Consider the following 17,844-nt stretch of genomic DNA (forward strand, 5'->3'; position numbering starts at 1 on the left):
TATCGCAGCGCCACCTGTGGTGACTTTTTGAACTTTCATCTGAAAGTGCTCATCGATACGAAACCAAAAACCCAAAATTTATCTTAAAATGTTAATTAGAACCGGAGATAGATGCCGGTCAATTTTAGAACTTTGACCCCTTATACACGGTAAAAAATTTCGGCACGTCTTTGTCCAAAAATTAGCTCGTCCACGGACACCATAATTTTTGGCATAATCTTGTTCATTTTATGAGACTCAAAAAGATACCCAATATTTGTAACGAATTTGTTCCAAATTGTAGCTATCCATTATATTGTAGCTATTATCCAATTGTAGCTATTGTCCAAATTGTAGCTATTATTGTACCATAATTTTTGGAACAAATTTGTACCTTCTATGAGGAACAAAAAGATACCCAATATTAGTAACGAATTTGTTCCAAAATGTAGCTCGTCCACGGACACCGAAAATTTTTGGAACAAATTTGTATAAATATGTTACAGATGTGAGAATAATATTGTTATAAAAAAATGTACCAATTTGTTCCTGACAGTGGGAACAAAACAGCCAAGTGTAACAAATTCTATTCCAACTTTCATGACTAAATTTGTATAAAACGAAATCTACTCAAATTTGTAGACGTTCCATCGTATCAAAACGGTTTCAAAGAAAACTCTAACAAAACTGTAACTGTATTCCGTAACAAAAATGTAAAGAAAACTTTTTGGAACAAACAAATATCTTCTCTAGGTACAAATCGATTCCAAAAAAATTTATTTCAAGGAAACCTCGTTCCAATATTTTGGTCAGTGTCCAAAAGTTTTTACACTGAGAAAAAAAAGAGGGTGCGATTAACTTTTTTTCCTACTAATTTTAACACTTTTTAGGTGTAAAAATATATCAACATATTTTAATGTTAATTTTACACCTTTTTAAAGGTAAAATTAACATGAAAAAGGGTAACTTTAACCCCCAATACACCTAAAAAGGGTAATATTTACACAGATTTCGGATCAATACTGCAGTGTAAAACTAACATTTCCGGAATGTTATTTTAACTTTTTCGGATTTCTCTTACTTAGTGTACGGTGTACACGGTTAAACAACTGTTACTAACTCACAGTCACTTACATAAGAATAAATAAATAAATATCATAAATCTGTAATCTGCACACTTTTAAGCACTCCTTCCTAGGATTGATACTGCCAGGCTTCGGAAGTTAGCTCTATTGATAATTTCTGGTAATAATTCAGTAAGTTTAGTATTTATACTCTTTTAGAATACTTTAATGATTAATAAAAAGACTTATTCTCAAATTTAAGTAGAGTCGTTCAACTTCAAGCTTTACCTTGTGGTTTTTTGATACGAAACGCTCGTACGGGTTATAAAAAAGATCAAATGAGTTTAGAATGAATTAAAGAAGCGAAAAAAATGATGTTCCCTCGACGTTTCTGACCTCAAATTTCATTGCAAACAGATGATAAACTTTTATTGTAATCAAGAGATAACGTTTTTATGCAACGCATGACCGATAATCTAGCAATGGGAGCTTGTTATAGTATTTGAGTGATAGTAGAGCCAAAAATTCCAGACGCTTAAAAATATATTTTTTGGCTGCCTCACACTCAATGATACTGCTGAAAATCTGAGTCTTGGCATTTTTTGAGATGAACTTTCATATTTAGTATCTCTTTGGACTTCCCACTCATCGCTTTACTTATGATCGCTAAGAATAATTAAAAAAAAAAATAGAATAATTCGATGAATCTGGTTTTAAGTGCAGTCTTTATTTTGAGCGGGAGTGTATTAGCCGTGGAACAATTACAAGGTCCAGTTGTAACGACGACAAATGGACCAATTCGAGGGGAAAAAATCCCAGAATACTATGTATTCAAGGGGATTCAGTATGCAGAGTCTCCAATTGGAGACAAACGCTTTGAACCTGTGGGATTGTTTCGTGAAAAGTGGACAGATGTGAAGAATGCCACGGAATTTGTGACTCCCTGTCTCCAATGGAGAGGTGGTTTCGATAAACCCAGGGGAGTAGAGGATTGTCTCTTCCTGAACGTTTACACTTCTCAGATCAGTGAGGAAGCTAATCTTCCAGTATTTGTGCATTTCCATGGAGGGGGCTTTACCTACGGCTCTGGGACTTTTTTCAGTCCGGAAATAATGCTACATCTCTATCAGTTGGTCTTTGTCACTGTCAACTATCGCCTTGGACCTCTGGGATTCCTGAGTACAGATGATGAAGTTGTTCCGGGAAATATGGGTCTAAAGGATCAAGCAGTAGCTCTGCAATGGGTTAAAGAAAATATCCGTCGTTTTGGTGGCAATCCAGACTCGGTCACTTTAAGTGGATTTTCTGCTGGTGCAGCTAGTGTTCACTTGCACTATTTATCCCCTCATTCCCGAGGCCTTTTTCACCGTGGGATTTCCCATAGTGGATGTGCCATGAATTCTTGGGTTTTTCCTGAGAATCCCAGAGATAAAGCTCAGTTTCTGGCCAATCATGTTGGCTGTGAAAGTAAAGATACCCCGAAGATGGTGGAATGTCTAAAAAAGAAGCCTGCCGAAGATATTGTAAATGTTATTCCTGCTTACTATAAATGGGTAGTTTTTCCCCTTATCCCATACGGTCCGGTGATAGAGAAAAGATCAGATAAACCCTTCTTGGCCGCGCATCCAGAAACTATCTACAGAACCCGAAAAGAAGCCCAATTACCCTGGATCGCAGCCTACACAGACAAAGATGGCATTTTTCCGGCAATAGAAACCCTTATGGATCCCAAGTACTTCCCAGAAGTTCTGAATCGCTGGGAGGAATTGGGACCAATTCTACTGGACTTTCATGAAACTCTTGCTCCAGAGGATTTCTCCGATACAATGCAGCGAATACTGCAATTCTATGTCGGCGACAGGGAGATGTCGTTTGACGATTTGGCCCAGATAATGACTGACCGGCTTTTTTCATCAGATATTTCTCGCTGTATCCGGTTTCACAGTGAAAAATCTCCTACCTATCTCTACGAATTTGGAGTTCCTCCGGAATTTGGGGTAGTACAGCTGTATTTGGGACGAAATGCAAAGCTCAATGGATCTTGTCATGGTGATGATGTGTTTACTCTGCTTAGAAACAAATTCGATCCCAGAGATGATCAGACTCCGGAGGAAAAAGAGATGGCTCGCCTTCTCACGGACATGTACATCTCCTTTGCTGAAGATTCTCATCCCAAGTTAGGGAACGTAGAATTCGGAGATGTACATTCCCAAGGCTACCTCTCATTTCTAAATATTAGCAACCTTAGTAATATTTCCATGGAGAAAGCATCAAATATAGGCCAGGAAAATTTCTGGAGATCGCTACCAATAGACGAATTCGATATTAAGGATCCGGAAACACCTCCATTAAATCAGAAAGGAGAACTATAGCTACAAAAAGAACTGATTTACTTTGTGTTCAATCTTGTTTGCAAGGTTCTTTGATTAACTGAGCGCAAGCTCTAAAAAATAAAAAAAAACTTTAGGTCACGCCCCTTTTGGGAACGATCTACTAATTAAAATAAGCATTTTTGAATTTTATACAGGTATGTGCGGTGTGTGTTTTATACAGGGATGCCGAATTGCCTCCTAGAATAAAGCGCCCCAATTACTCCATGGTCTACAGAATTTTTTTTTGTGTTTGATGGCGCAGACTGCGGTAATTATTCCCAGATCTTTACTAAGACCCACACCCTTGTAAATTGACCACGCCCCTTTTAGTATTTCTGGTAATGTATATGGGGCACTCGCTGTGTCGAGTGGTAGCGTACTCTCTCAATATTATGCAAGTATCCTGGGTTCGAATCCCATTTACGTCACCAGGAAATTTTCTGGCGTTAAAGGTGTTCGATTTGCATCCCGTGAGCTTCACTGCAATAGAATAGTTTTTGGCACTCATAACAACTATCCTTCTCTCTCTATTTCTATATACGTCTCTTTCTTTCATTTCACCTCTTTTTATATGAAATGTGTAAGTGAGAGTGCAAAAGAGAATGCTCTTCAGTAGGTTAGACAAAGATACCAATATGATTAAAGAGATTTTAATGCACTTTATTTTCAATAAATTATTGTGAATAAACGAATTAAGATAGAAAATTCGAACTAAAAAGATATGAAAGAATATTAAATTTACTCACTTTTAGGCATAGCAGTTGGAATATAAAATGTTCTTTCTAAGTGGGAGAATTATTAGAAGATGGAAAAAACACAGAAAAATGCAAAATTTTGGGTGCACTTTTTCAAAAAAATCTTTAAAAAAAATACACTTCATTTTCATCGTAGGTTCTTGATATGTTCACAAGAGTTATAGGGTAAAGTGGTACAAGTTGGACAGTGGTACAAGTTGGACAATGGTACAATTTGGACAGGGCTTTTCGTCTTGATAAATTTAGTACTTCATTTTTATTTGTTTATTTTTAATGCTTTAGTTTTATAATTTGGTTTCTTGTGCTTAGAAACAAATTTTGTATTGTATTTATCAAGAAAAAAGCCATGTCCAACTTGGACCGGCGAATTGTCCAACTTGTAACACTAATTCCAAATTGTACACTTTACCCTAGAGGATGAAATTATGCATCATTTTAGGTTTATGTGACTACCACCGGATAAATAGAACCGGAGATATAAATTTTTGAATTTTAGAAAATAGAAAAAAAAACTAAAAATGCATTAAAAAATCCAGACGTGACCCGGACAAACCAATTTCAAATTTGAGATCCTTAAATGACCTTCTAACAAGTTTTTGCACTCTCGTCAGAAACACCCACAAAAACCTAAATTTTGTCTCACAGTGTATATGGTGATTTACTGACCGGTCAGCATTTCTCGAACAAAAAGTTCTAACCAAATTTTAAGCTTAGCAGAAATCAACTACAAATACATATGCTTTTAGCTGAATTGAAATCGGTTAGAATTTTGTGTTCGCTAAGGATCTCCGAGACTTTTTTGAAATTTCGGACAAACGATTTTGAAAGTTCGAATTTTGACAGAAAAAAAAGTAACGTAAAGTAGTTTGTAAATGTTAGAGAATTTCCACACCGGTCACTTACGAAATACTTGTGAATCGCATAACATACAGAAAAGTTCGTAAAAGTTTGTACTTTTTTCAAAAACATTGTTTGTAAGATGATTATTTGACGAACATTTGTTGTTCTTTTAAAAATATTTGTTCCTACACATTTGTTTGTCTAGCCAGGGGCCCATCAAGCCTAATAAAAAGTGAAGCTATTTTTCAGTTTTCCTTGTAAAAATTTTGCAGATATTGCACCGCGACTTAGACAAATTTCCTCGTAGTTCTTGTATTACTTCGGCGAACATTATGAAATATATATTTTTAGATAGCTTTTAATGCACGATTTTGAAATATATCAGACTGATAAGTTAATTCTCTTTAGGAAAAAACTTGCCAATAGTCTTCAGTGCCTCTATGCAAAAACGCATGGAAAAATGAAATCTCGAGAGGCCCCTGGTCTAGCAAAAATTTACGAACAAATGACATCATTTAACCAACGTTTTTTCTGTATGTTTACGAACATTTACGAACAAATGTTTGTAAAAGAACAAAAAATGCTCGACAAGCAATCACGTTACGAACAATGTTTGTGAAAAAAGTACAAACTTTTGCGAACTCGCTAATGGGATTATTTACGAGAATTTGGTAATGGTGCCTGTAGCAGACTAAAAGCAATTTTCGTAAAAAATTGCTTTAAAAAAATCACGTTTCTGCTTACAATGATAGAGCAATTATTCTTTAGAAAAGCAATAAAAAATGATCCAAGTGTGTAGATGCCTTTAGTCTCCAATGAGAATTTACAAACATTTACTTTCAATTTTACGAAATTTACGACTTTTTTTTCTAAGTAATCTAATATCGATAAATTGGTTGAAAATGAAAACGAAATCTATTTTATGAATAGATAAAATTATAAAATGAAAAAAAAAAAATTATAAAGTAATTTAGCCTTTCAGAATAAAATAGGTGAAGGTGTCTCGGATAAGGGAGAAAATGGTGTGTTGTACGAGATAGCATTGTTTAATGTTAAATTTATTGGTACTTGCAAACACAAACCTGTAAGCACTTTTACCTGAGGTCAAAATCTCGAACATACCAGTCATAACTGTTTACTCGTTGCTGTGTATTTCGTTTAACGATTGCTTGGTTAATCAGAAATTTAGCCATGGCCAAAACCAATTACCTCATACAACACCCCTTTTTGTATTAATCGAAGACACTTTCCCTTTTAAGCAGCGTGAGGCAAAACTATCTTTGTAAAATATATTAAGCAGACCAGTAACCAGTCAAAACTTAGCTGGTTACTCTCGTAACCTTGATCTCCGAAAGAAGGATGACTGGCTCAAATTTATGAACGGGGCTTTACTCAGAGAGTCAAATACTATACTTCCAAAAATATTAAGTATATCTTAATGTAAATAAGTCCAATTTTTTTCATGGAAGTCTAGAGCTCACTCAAGACATTAAATACGAAGATACTTTTCAAAAACCACACCTTTATAAAGCAAACTTATTCCAGTAAAAGACCAATTTTTACATTCAGCACATGATTTTTTATCAAAAGAATCAAATTGACTTTTTACAAATTAATTGTTTTTATATATCTTTTTTTTCTGCTGTAGCAACACTTTTAAAATGAAGCCGAGAAATCCCTCTACAAATCACTCCCCAAAAGGGATTTTTAGTATTGATGGGAAAGTGATAAGAAGGTATGTCAAGATAGAGGAGAGTAGATTTAAAAAAAAAACTGAAACTGGATATTGGAAAAATGTTGCTCACATTTGTGCTCAGGATACTTCTCTCGAGACTCGAAGTCACTTGTCACTAGTGCAGTTCACAATGTTGCAGTTGATGTAGCTGTTGAGAATGGCTTGTGTGTCCTTGGACAGGATCTGAAATGCCTTTCGAATATGACTGACACTGTAGTCAGTATTTGTCTTGAGATTTAGCTTCCTCTGCAATGCCATAAGATCAAGGAGGTAAGTGCTGGCAATGATAAATTCTATGCTGTATATCCCAAATTTCTCCTCTCTCAGCTTCAGCAATTCCGTGGCAATTTGCATGAGTTTCTCATTGAAAGAGACATAGGAACCTGCAATCCCACAAAAAAAAAAAATAAATAAAAGCCCCATTGAAAGAAATCCTCCCGACGCCAATAAAACAGTAAAATTCTACTCACTGAGGAAAGGTATAAAGTGACAGAGAATCATGATGCCTACATCTTGTCTCAGTTCATTGTGGATGCCCATAGTCTTATCCGTTAACGCATAAATGTCACAGACTTTCCCAAAGGAATTGCTAACTTTGCCCTCTGACTCAATTTCCCCCAGATGTGACATAAATAGCTTGAACCAACTGAAGTTCACCCTCAGCCCACACGATTCACAGTCAATCTTGGGCTTCAGCTCGAGATTTCGCCACCAAAAATTCTTCGACTCGTCAATGTAGATTTTGTTTTTGCACTTTTCGCAAATGTAGTACTGGTGATATGACTGCAAAACGGACAACGGATAAGTTCAGATTAATCCACGGAAGTCACATTAGTTGGAAACTTTAGAGATCAATGAGAGCTAATTAATTAATTAATGAGAGCGTCCCAGGCTTTGCGAAATGCTCGAACTCGTGACTTAGATGCTACCTCAAAAGTACTTTCGCAGCATTTACCATTTACCGGTTCTCAACCGATTTGAACCGATTCGTAAATCTCTCAAAAGATCCTCCAAAATTGTTTTAAAAGTATTAGAATTGATTTTCGGATAAAAATTAGTTATTAGCTATGAAACGGTTCAGAACCGATTGGAACCGGTTCAGTTTTAAAGGAAATTCCAAGACCTTTCCAGCGAGCCCAAAAATGATACCATTTGCTTGATAAATGCGCTCTCTTGTGTCCTTTTAACCTTTGACCTTGAAAAATCATTATTAGGAATGATTCAACGGTATTTTCGTATATAAACGAAATATGTGCGGTAATCGGAAAGGCAGTCAAAAAATTTATAGTAACTTTTAGCTAGCGACGATTACCACACATATTACCATCCACAGTCGTTAAATCTTATCGTTTATAAACGAAATGTTCGTCTGAATAATCTCTATGATATATCCGAAAATGAAAGAAATCGCACGACGCGTTTTCGAGAAATCCCAAAAAACATGGTTTTGGAGGGGAAGGGGAAGGGTGGAGGAAAATGAGGGGAATATTAACGATCCTTGGGTCGATTTATGGGGGTGTCCCCCGAAGGTCCCATGTCGCTATCTCTAACCGTTTGACCTCTAGAACTGGCAACAGCTGGACGGACAGACGGACAAATAGCGTGATGACATTTCTCAGAAATCGTCTGGAACGCGAAGATTTATTGGCAAAAGTGGTCTCAGGGGGATGGAAGGTGGAAATTTTGAGGGGGTAAAAACAATCGAGGGATTATATAAACTGCTTTCTCCGTGGAGTTCGAGCGGTGCTACGACTTAATCAGTTACTGAAAGATTCACAGAGCTGATGCTTACAATGACCATTAGATGCTCATTGGAATTTAATGTCGTTCTACTCCAGATTTTACCATGACAATTTGTCATATGACATTGTTATACTACTAGTAATTGTAAATTTGATCAACAGTTAGATTCCGTATACTGTCCGACAATGCAACTGTACTAATTTGCCTTTCGTCTATCAACTCAAACTGTCTTCTAATTTAAAAGCTTTAGTTAGATAAAGTACAACCTTGATATCAATCGCTCAGAATAAGAAACGAATAACTCGTAGTAGTAGGCAAATTTTACAGGAGGGTGATTTGAAGCTGAGATTTTGCATGCAGAGTATAGGATTTTTGAGATTAAAAATCTCTATAATTTTGAAAATAATTAACTTTCAATTATAATATTCACAGGGAACGTAGGGCGTATCCAAAAAACGAATAAAACGAATTTTGTGAATTTTGTAATAAATTATTAAAAAAAACTGAGTGGAAGAAAAAGAAAATGCAAAGAAGCTTCCAAGGTTCAGCCATGAAAAATTCACGAATAACATTTTGATTTATAAAAAGGCACCACAAAACATCTTAAATTCTTAACTGAAACGATTTAGCCTTTAAACTGAGAGAGTTGACGAATTTTTTCTCAAAAATTGATTTCCAAAATATAACTTCAAAATTAATCCTAACCGTTTAGCGTTTTCGGGGTTTTGACGTTTTTGGTAATTTACATTTTTGTATTTTGGGTTTCGGGATTTTGACTTTCGGGTTTTTGGCCTTTTCGAAGCTTTGGTTTCCTGAATTGTGGCATTTTCAGGATTTTGGCCTTTAGGATTTTAGCCTTTCCTGGATTTTGGTTTTTGGGATTATGCCCTATTCGGGATTTTGGCGTTTTCGGAATTTTGGTGTTTTTAGTATTTAACATTTTAAGATTTTGCCTTTCGGAAATTTGACTTTCGGGATTTTGGCCTTTTCGGGGCTTTAGCTTCCGGGATTGCGGCCTTTTCGGGATTTTGGTCTTAAAGATTTTAGCCTTTCCTGGATTTTGGTTTCTTTGATTATGCCCTATTTGGGATTTTGGAGTTTTCGGGGTTTTGGTCTTTTTGGTATTTCACATTTTGGGATGTTGGCTTTCGAGATTTTGGCCTTTTCGGGGCTTTGGCTTCCAGAATTGTGGCCTTTTCCGGATCTTGGCCTTTGAGATTTTAGCCTTTCCTGGATTTCAGTTTCTGGGACTATGCCTTATTCGGGATTTTGGAGTTTTCGGGGTTTTGGCGTTTTTGGTATTTCACATTTTGGGATTTTGGCTTTTCAGATTTTGACATTTTCGGATTTTGGCCTTTTCGGAGCTTTAGCTTATAGGATTGTGGCCTTTTCGGAATCTTAGCTTTTGGGATTTTAGCCTTTCCTGGATTTTGGTTTCTGGGATTATGTCCTATTCGGGATTTTGGAGTTTTCGGGGTTTTGGCCTTTTCGGTATTTTACATTTTGGAATTTTGGCTTTCGGGATTTTGGCCTTTTCGGGGCTTTGGCTTCCGGAATTGTGGCCTTTTCAGGATCTTAGCTTTTGGGATTTTAGCCTTTCCTGGATTTCGGTTTCTGGGATTATGCCTTATTCGGGATTTTGGAGTTTTCGGGGTTTTGGCGTTTTTGGTATTTCACATTTTGGGAATTTGGCTTTTGAGATTTTGACATTTTCGGATTTTGGCCTCTTCGGAATTTTGGTTTTTGGGATTATGCCCTTTTCTAGATTTTGAATTTTAGGATTGTGGCCTTTTCGTGATTTTGGTGTTTTTGGGGTTTTGGCGTTTTTGTCATTTCACATTTTGGGATATTGGCTTTTGAGATTTAGACATTTTCGGATTTTGGCCTTTTCGGAGCTTTAGCTTATGGGATTGTGGCCTTTTCGGGATCTTAGCTTTTGGGATTTTAGCCTTTCCTGGATTTTGGTTTTTGATATTATGCCCTGTTCGGAATTTTGGCGTTTTTGGGGTTTTGGCCTTTTTGGTATTTCATATTTTGGGATTTTGGCTTTCACTATTTTGACTTTCGGGATTTTAGCGATCAGAATTTCGGCTTCAGGGCTTTTACGGATTTAGGATTTTTGCTGCCACTGATAGGATATTAAGATACGAGCTATTAAGTGAATTATGATAATCAATTAATTGTACTCCGACAGGGACATTAATTGTATAATAAATTTAAAAAAAGCAGTTGTGATTAAACTCACCCGATCCTCAGGCTCTTGAATGCACTTTTCGCACGAGCACTCGAAGCAGTACTGCTCCCGGAGACCCTTCCTCCTGTCCACAGTACTCATAAGCTTGAAGCTAGGTCCATAGCAATTGAAGATTTCCGCTTCCTTGGCAATTGGCCTGGTGGCACTGAGTGTCAGCTGATCCCGGTCAAAGTTGTTTCTTACATTGGGATTGCACGAGTGATTGAGCATACTAATGCGTGGAAAGATCCCCGTAAAGATCCTCGTGCTCCTCACATAGCAGTGCAACTTTCCCACCTTAACCATCATATTGTGAGAGTCCAGGCAGTCGATTTCTGATGCCAGCGTTGTCCGAAGGTCTGTAATTGAGTGTCCATTGCTCACCAATTGCCCCATATGGAGCATTATAAGTGATCCCACAAAAATCTCCCAATTGTAGCGATTCTCTAAGATCTTCTCACAAACCGGAGGCAGTTGATCGAAGAACTTGGTATTCTCCCGCAGATAGACCGTGAGCATTGTGGCTGTTAGGGAGTATCGGATGAAATCTGTGGATTCACTCATCTTCTCAAAGTTGCTCACGAGGCGTAAGACACGCCCATACCGGAAGCTCTCATCATTGCACAGATCGAGTGTTTTTCGCCACAACTCGGGCAAAGTGGTGATGGTGGTGTCATTCTCCAGGCGCTCCACCAATTCCGGGAAGCCCGAGAGGAAGGTTCGCACAGACAAATGGGCAATGCCAATGTAGTACCATAGATTCCTCTTGTACCCAAAACACTCAACACTGTGGATGGCTTCGTGATCTTTGCGACACTTTGTGGAACAATAGGTGGCCTTGTAGCATTCATAGCACGGAAAGGAGACGATATTGACTTTGGCACAGTTCTGGCAGTCGGTGTCGATCGTGTCGTCCGGATAGTTCTCATAGACAGGCACAAAGGCAAAGGCTCTTTCGCTCATGATCACATCGTCGCGCTTTATTTTCTCACCCGCCGTCATGTACCGTCCCTGCTCATCCGTGTACTTCCTAATAGTTTTTTTTTATTGTGAAAAAGGGAATTAAAAAAAAATCAGAAAATATTGAAAAAAAAAATCTAACTGAAAAATATAAGGAGCGCAGTTAAATGAAAAATCTGTTTTCCTGTTTTCAATCTGATCTTCTGAAAAATATATTTTGACAAAAAAGATCTGTTGAGCAGATAAATGAATAATTTTAAAATGTTGTCAAAAAGCTCTTGGTTCCCAATTTGACAAAACTTATTCTCGCATTTTAATAAAAAAGACAATTTAAAAATTTCTAGAAAACGAATTGTGTTCTTTTCTTCTTGCTATTCTTTTACTGCTCGAACTCAAAGATAGAACCGTTATATAATCCGTTTTTAGCTGAGATTCTTTACCCAGATCTTAGTTAGATCGGACCCAAATTTTGGATCTAAACGTTTTAAGAGCTTTCGATTAAGAAAATAAGCCCACGACCCCCCTGACTCGAGCTAGAAGGATTCAAAAATTGAATTTTCAAATGGCCATATCTTTGGTTCTAATCATCAGAATTTGAAAAATTTTGAGTTATTGGAAAGCTCTCATGGAGTACTATAACCCCCATGATACGCCAACTGCATACGATTATCTAAGGTCGATTAATCGAAAAATCGATTTTCGAAATTCCGATGTGGAATATTTCGAAAACTGGACGATACTTTTTCTTCAAATTTTAGTATGTGGTAGCTGAGGTCGAGACCTTTCCAAGGGTGGGTCGCACTCCTCCCTCGATGTTCTCTGACCTAAGCTATAATCGAAAATGTCTTAACCGGACCATATTTTTGGTAATTATGAAGAAATTTCGATGAAATTTTAGTATATTGCATCTGAGATCCAGATCTTTCTAACGATTTTTCGGGTCCCATCCGTCCCTACCCATCCACTGCACTCCGATTCTTACTATATCCAAATGGACCGGACTCTGCCTCTAATGTTTATTAACCGATTTCAATAAACTTTTTTTTCTTTGGTTGGCCTTCCGCACTCATATTTAAGATAGAAAATGACCAGTGATAAGCCCAGATAAACTTATAGTAGCTGAGATTCTTTACAGGTGACCTCGAAATGAGTGTAACTCCGATTGCGTGGAAATTTGATTGTGAGTTGAACTTCGGGATTAAAGAATCGCGTCGAGCCCATTTTATCCATTTTATTCATACCATAAGTTTATCTGGGATTATCTCTGGTTTCCTCAACTTTTTACCGTCCTGAAGGTGACTTCTGTAATAGTCTGACAATGTCATATGACAAGTTTTCATGGTAAAATTCGGAGACAGGGAAATATTAAAAGCCGGTGAGCATCGAATGATCATTGCAAAGTGTTCTATGAAGTTCTCATTGATTGATATGAACCTATTTTTGAATAGTTTCCAAGAATTTGCCTAAGAAAAATCTTTAAATTTGTCATATGACTTTGCCATACTACTACTGAATTCCCTAGCTGAAGGGGAATTCTGAAATAGTATGACAATGTCATATGACAAATTTAATTTTTTTTATGTAGTAAATTCAGAAGAACCAACTGTAAATCCGACTTAAATCAGTTAGAAAAAGCTTCATGAAGCTCCTTTCAATGATCATTAGATGCTCACTTTGCTTAAAGTGGTCCTGGTCACGAATTTTATCACGAGAATTTGTCATATGACATTGTCATACTGTTACAGAATTCCCCTTCTGGAGTTGTAACTGTAATAGATATCACCTTTCGATCTTCGGTAACCCTCAATAAAAAGGAAAACAATATCTCCAGACTCTCCAGACAATCAACATAACCTCTAAAACCATGTTCTTTTGGTTTATTTCGCAAACGGCTCCTTCGATTTATTTCATTTGTTGATATTTTTTGGAGGTGGTTCACAGACGACTATTTCGTCCAAATATACCTATGACTTAAAAAAAAATCGCCATCTCGAATTTTTGAAAGAAAAGCTTTTACTACTTTAGAGGTTTATCTTCCAACCGATTTTGATAAATTTGAATTTTTTGGAAAGGTCTTGAAATTTCCATTCCGATTGTATCGGTCCCAATCGGTAATGACTCGGATAAGTACCCGTAAATGACCAATCTTTTTTGAATATCCTTTTATCGTGCCCGTAAACTTGTAAGCCCAACTAGAGGCGAAACGGTAAGAGATACGAACTTTCGGTCTTCGGAGGAACCCCCATAAGTCGACCCAATGAACATTATTATGATTTTTTCCCCGTAACCCCTCCATCCCTTCCGGAAACCATATTTTTTGGTTTATTTAAAAAAAACAGCTCCTATGCTTTCTTTTTTTGGATATGTTTTTGTCCAAACATCGCCTGAAAAATCGCCATTTTGAATTTTTGAAGGAAAAAGTTTTTACTACTTTAGAGGGTTTGTTTTTCAACCAATTTGATTAAAGTTTGATTTTTTGGAAAGGTCTTGAAATTAGTAATGAATCGGTAAAATATCCGCAAATGACTAGGGTAAGTGTGCCAAATTTCGGCATAGTTGCATGCAAGCGAAAAAGTCTCAAGTTTCAAATGAAATATTTTTGATACAAATTGATTTTTTTATTCTTTCTTCTTCAGGAGCGTTGCTTGGAACCTTCTAGGCAGTTTATCGTCTTTATTTACTCTAAAATTATTCTTAATACATTTTAAAATGACTGAAAATGTTAACATAGCTTTGGTGCCCTATTTCGGCCACCTTCATTCTCATAGTTCCTTGCCCTTCGGGAATTCTTCCAATATGTCTTTTTCACATGTTCTCGTTTGTCAAAGCTACATTTTTTGTTATTCTTTTGCATTGTATAATCTCTAGCCAGAGAGTATGTAAAAAGTAAAAATTTATGGAAATGCAAGGAACAAAAAAGGTGGCCGGAATTGCAAACTGGCCGGAATTTGGAACACTTATCCTATCTTTCTCGAATTTACATTTTTGTCTGCCCGTATGCTTATAACTTATGCTAGAACCTTTTAAAATACATATTTTTTTTACCAAATTTCGATTTTGAAATGTTTTTATGATTTATGAATCAATTTAATCGCTAGTAGGCCAGTGATCGTGAGAAAAACTAATTCACAGAGACCTCTATCTCGTAAGTTCGAGCATTCCACAAAGCTGGGACGCTTTGTCATCTCTTTTTTAATTTTACTTTTTTCTCTAAAGAAGTATTATAATGTGATAAAGTATTTTCTACCATTTCTCAAGTCTTCTGAAGAATGTGTATTAAGAAATTTATGTTTGTATCTTCTCGACTCAAGATAAAGCAAAATGGTAATTAGTCTAGTAGAATTGTGTAACTAATGCATAAAAGAAAACAATAAACTGGTATCGAGTAAAGAAATAATTTTAGCAAAAAAAAGCTTTTTTTTCAATTTCAATAAAAACTTTCAACTTCGAGATAATTTCTTTAAAACGAAAAAAAAAGATTAATCTTATAAGAAATCATAGAAAACAACTTAAGCTTAAATAGCAATTTAACTAAGCGAATTTCTAAAAGGTTTACTGTTACACAAATGTTATTTAACTTGGTTATTGTTTTTTAACCCTTTAACGACGAGACAGTTTTCGCGGACCGAAAATCAGCAATAAAAATTAAACCGATAAACAAAATATCTAGCCTTAGAAAATCCAGGAGAGTCTGATTCAGTGTAATTTTTACCTCTATGAGCAATAGGGACAAAAATAGCCCAAAAATTTAAATAATTTTTCTGACGATACCAATGAGAGATAATTTTCACTCTAATGAAAAATATTATGTTTGAGTATTGTAGTTTTAATTCCCAAAAGGGTTTTGCTTAAAACAAATTGGAAGTATAAAAAATAATTAAAATAATTTTTCAATATGAGAATTTAAAGTTCGTCATTTTTGAGCTTAAAAATTTATTATAGGGTAAGTGTGCCAAATTTCGGCATAGTTGCATGCAAGCGTCAAAGTCTCAAGTTTGAAATGTAATATTTTAAATACAAATTGATTTTTTTATTCTTTCTTCTGAAAGAGTGTTGCTTGGAACCTTGTAAAGAGTTTACCGTCTTTATTTACTCTAAAATCATTCGTAATACATTTTAAAATGAATAAAAATATAGACATAGCTTTGGTATCCTATTTCGGCCACCTTCATTCTCATAGTTCCTTGCCTTTCGTTAATTCTTCCAATGTCTTTTTCACGTCATCTCGTTCGTCGAAGCTACATTTTTTGTTATTCTTTTGCATTGTACAATCTCTAGAGTACGTAAAATCTAAAAGTTCATGGAAATTCGAGGAACTAAAGGTGGCCGAAATTGCAAGCTGGCCGGAATTTGGCACACTTACCCTATAGCAAATAGCTGAAGAATTGTAAAAAATATCCTAGATACTAGATTCTTTCAAACTTCTACTTTGCAATTATGTACAAACATAAGGAAAAAATAACTTTAGGTAGTCAGGAAAAAATATTTTCTTTATGGGACACCGGTGTCCCAATCGTCCTTAAAGGGTTTAGCGAAAAACGAAGAAATATTTTATTTTCAATAATTGATTGCAAAGAATCGCTAAGTTAAATAAGGTAAAGTGCCCTCAAGTCGACCGGAAGAATTATTTATTCAATTTATTTTTATTTATACTAATATTTCGCGTATGATCTAACATTTAGGTCAATTATTCCATAAATAAATACGAATCAGTGACAATTTTATAGAAATTAACCATAAAATATTGAACGAGGAACCGGTCGACTCAAGGGCATTTTACCTTAGCTCCCTTAATTCCACTCCTGGGGTGCTATTGAACTTCTAATAAAAAAATATCAATAATTTACTTACTCAACAATATTCTTCGATGGCAGTTTTTGCTGTTGCTTGAATTCCTCGACAAATTTCTTCAGATCCTGCAACTTAGTTTTGTACTCCATCACTGAAATGGTCAAATAAATCAATTAAAAAAAATGTTTCTTGAAAAAATGTTTTTTAGTTGAGGTAATCTTACATTTTTTGATGTGTGGATTGTGATTTTTGTGATTTTTCAGTTCATTCTCAATGGATTTGATATCTTTCTGCAGTAGATTCCTATCTCTCAATTCAGCTGAACATGCCGCCAGCCTGAACAGCACCTTGAGAATATTCTCCTTGGGATAGGAAAATTTCACTGCCATCTCGCAGTCATCGTAGGCCTCCTGGACATGGGGTAAGGAAAGAAGAAAACATTGGTGTTAACCAGTGTGTTGCAGTGTCGCGTGACTGATCTTTGGGCTACCTGAAAATATTTAACAGCCATGAGAGCTACTGCACGATTGGCGTGTGCCAGGGCTAATTCGACACTGTTGCTGGGTGCATGGTAGATGGCTTTAGTATAGAATTCAATTGCCTCCTTGTACTTGGGTGGTTTGCTCTTGTACAGCTCATTCCCGCGCTCCCGGAACATCTTGCTCTGATCCTCATTGCGTTTGTTACTGACTGCCAGTGATTGGATCCATCGGGAAAATAGTTGTCTGCCAAGAGGAAGTGATTTGGTGAGGTATGGGTGGTATGCCGTGGGGTTTTGGGGCACAAAAACACAAGAAAATTGGGAAAAATTTTGCCGGATGACATGTGGACATGGACGACTCACCGAACCACAGGAACTTGATACAATTGCTGGACAGTTATGAGTTCACTCTGATACACCAATATCTCACGCTTAAAGATATCCTTCTTGTCAATAAAGAGACCTATAAAAAGGTCCCATTTGTTGTTTTCCGGCATGGTTTTTTCCACTCTGGCGAAAACTCTGCGTCTTCTTCTTCTTCTTCTTTTGTTTTACGTTTTGGCTGTCGGACTCAAATAGGTCCATATAGCCATTTCGTTCGCTCACTTTGAATTTAAATTTTTTTCATTATCACTTATTTTACTTTTTTAACGTTCACTGTTTTTTTCAATTATTTATGCTCACTTTTTGTTTATTTAATGAATTAAAATATGTTTTCTTTACATGTCTTTTGATTTACTTTTCCATGAAGTTTTTATGCTCACTTTTTCTTTTTTTATCCCATTATATCATTTACTCGTCTCTGACTAAAGCTTTGCATTGATTCCAAGCTCCACGTTAATCTATTTTCACCGTCATATTCCCTATTTTGTGATCTTCTTGAGTTCTTCT

General features: G+C 36.1%; 2 protein-coding genes across 2 annotated transcripts; one reads left to right on the forward strand and one right to left on the reverse strand.

The window, feature by feature from the left end:
• Window positions 1–1,622: 1,622 nt before the first annotated feature.
• Window positions 1,623–3,546, forward strand: LOC129804252 (venom carboxylesterase-6-like). The gene has a single exon (XM_055851392.1). It carries the CDS (start codon window positions 1,745–1,747, stop codon window positions 3,413–3,415), a length of 1,671 nt encoding a protein of 556 aa, XP_055707367.1. The 5' UTR covers window positions 1,623–1,744; the 3' UTR covers window positions 3,416–3,546.
• A 3,020-nt stretch (window positions 3,547–6,566) lies between these two features.
• Window positions 6,567–17,477, reverse strand: LOC129804246 (SET and MYND domain-containing protein 4-like). Its single transcript, XM_055851384.1, has 7 exons — window positions 17,317–17,477; window positions 16,963–17,197; window positions 16,696–16,882; window positions 16,533–16,623; window positions 10,734–11,751; window positions 7,216–7,528; window positions 6,567–7,128 (listed from the first exon to the last, which is right to left on the reverse strand). The coding sequence occupies exons 1-7, from the start codon at window positions 17,448–17,450 to the stop codon at window positions 6,851–6,853; spliced, it is 2,256 nt and encodes a 751-aa protein (XP_055707359.1). The 5' UTR covers window positions 17,451–17,477; the 3' UTR covers window positions 6,567–6,850.
• Between the last annotated feature and the right edge of the window lie 367 nt (window positions 17,478–17,844).

Source organism: Phlebotomus papatasi, chromosome 2 (genome assembly GCF_024763615.1).
Source record: "Phlebotomus papatasi isolate M1 chromosome 2, Ppap_2.1, whole genome shotgun sequence".
NCBI lineage: Eukaryota > Metazoa > Arthropoda > Insecta > Diptera > Psychodidae > Phlebotomus > Phlebotomus papatasi.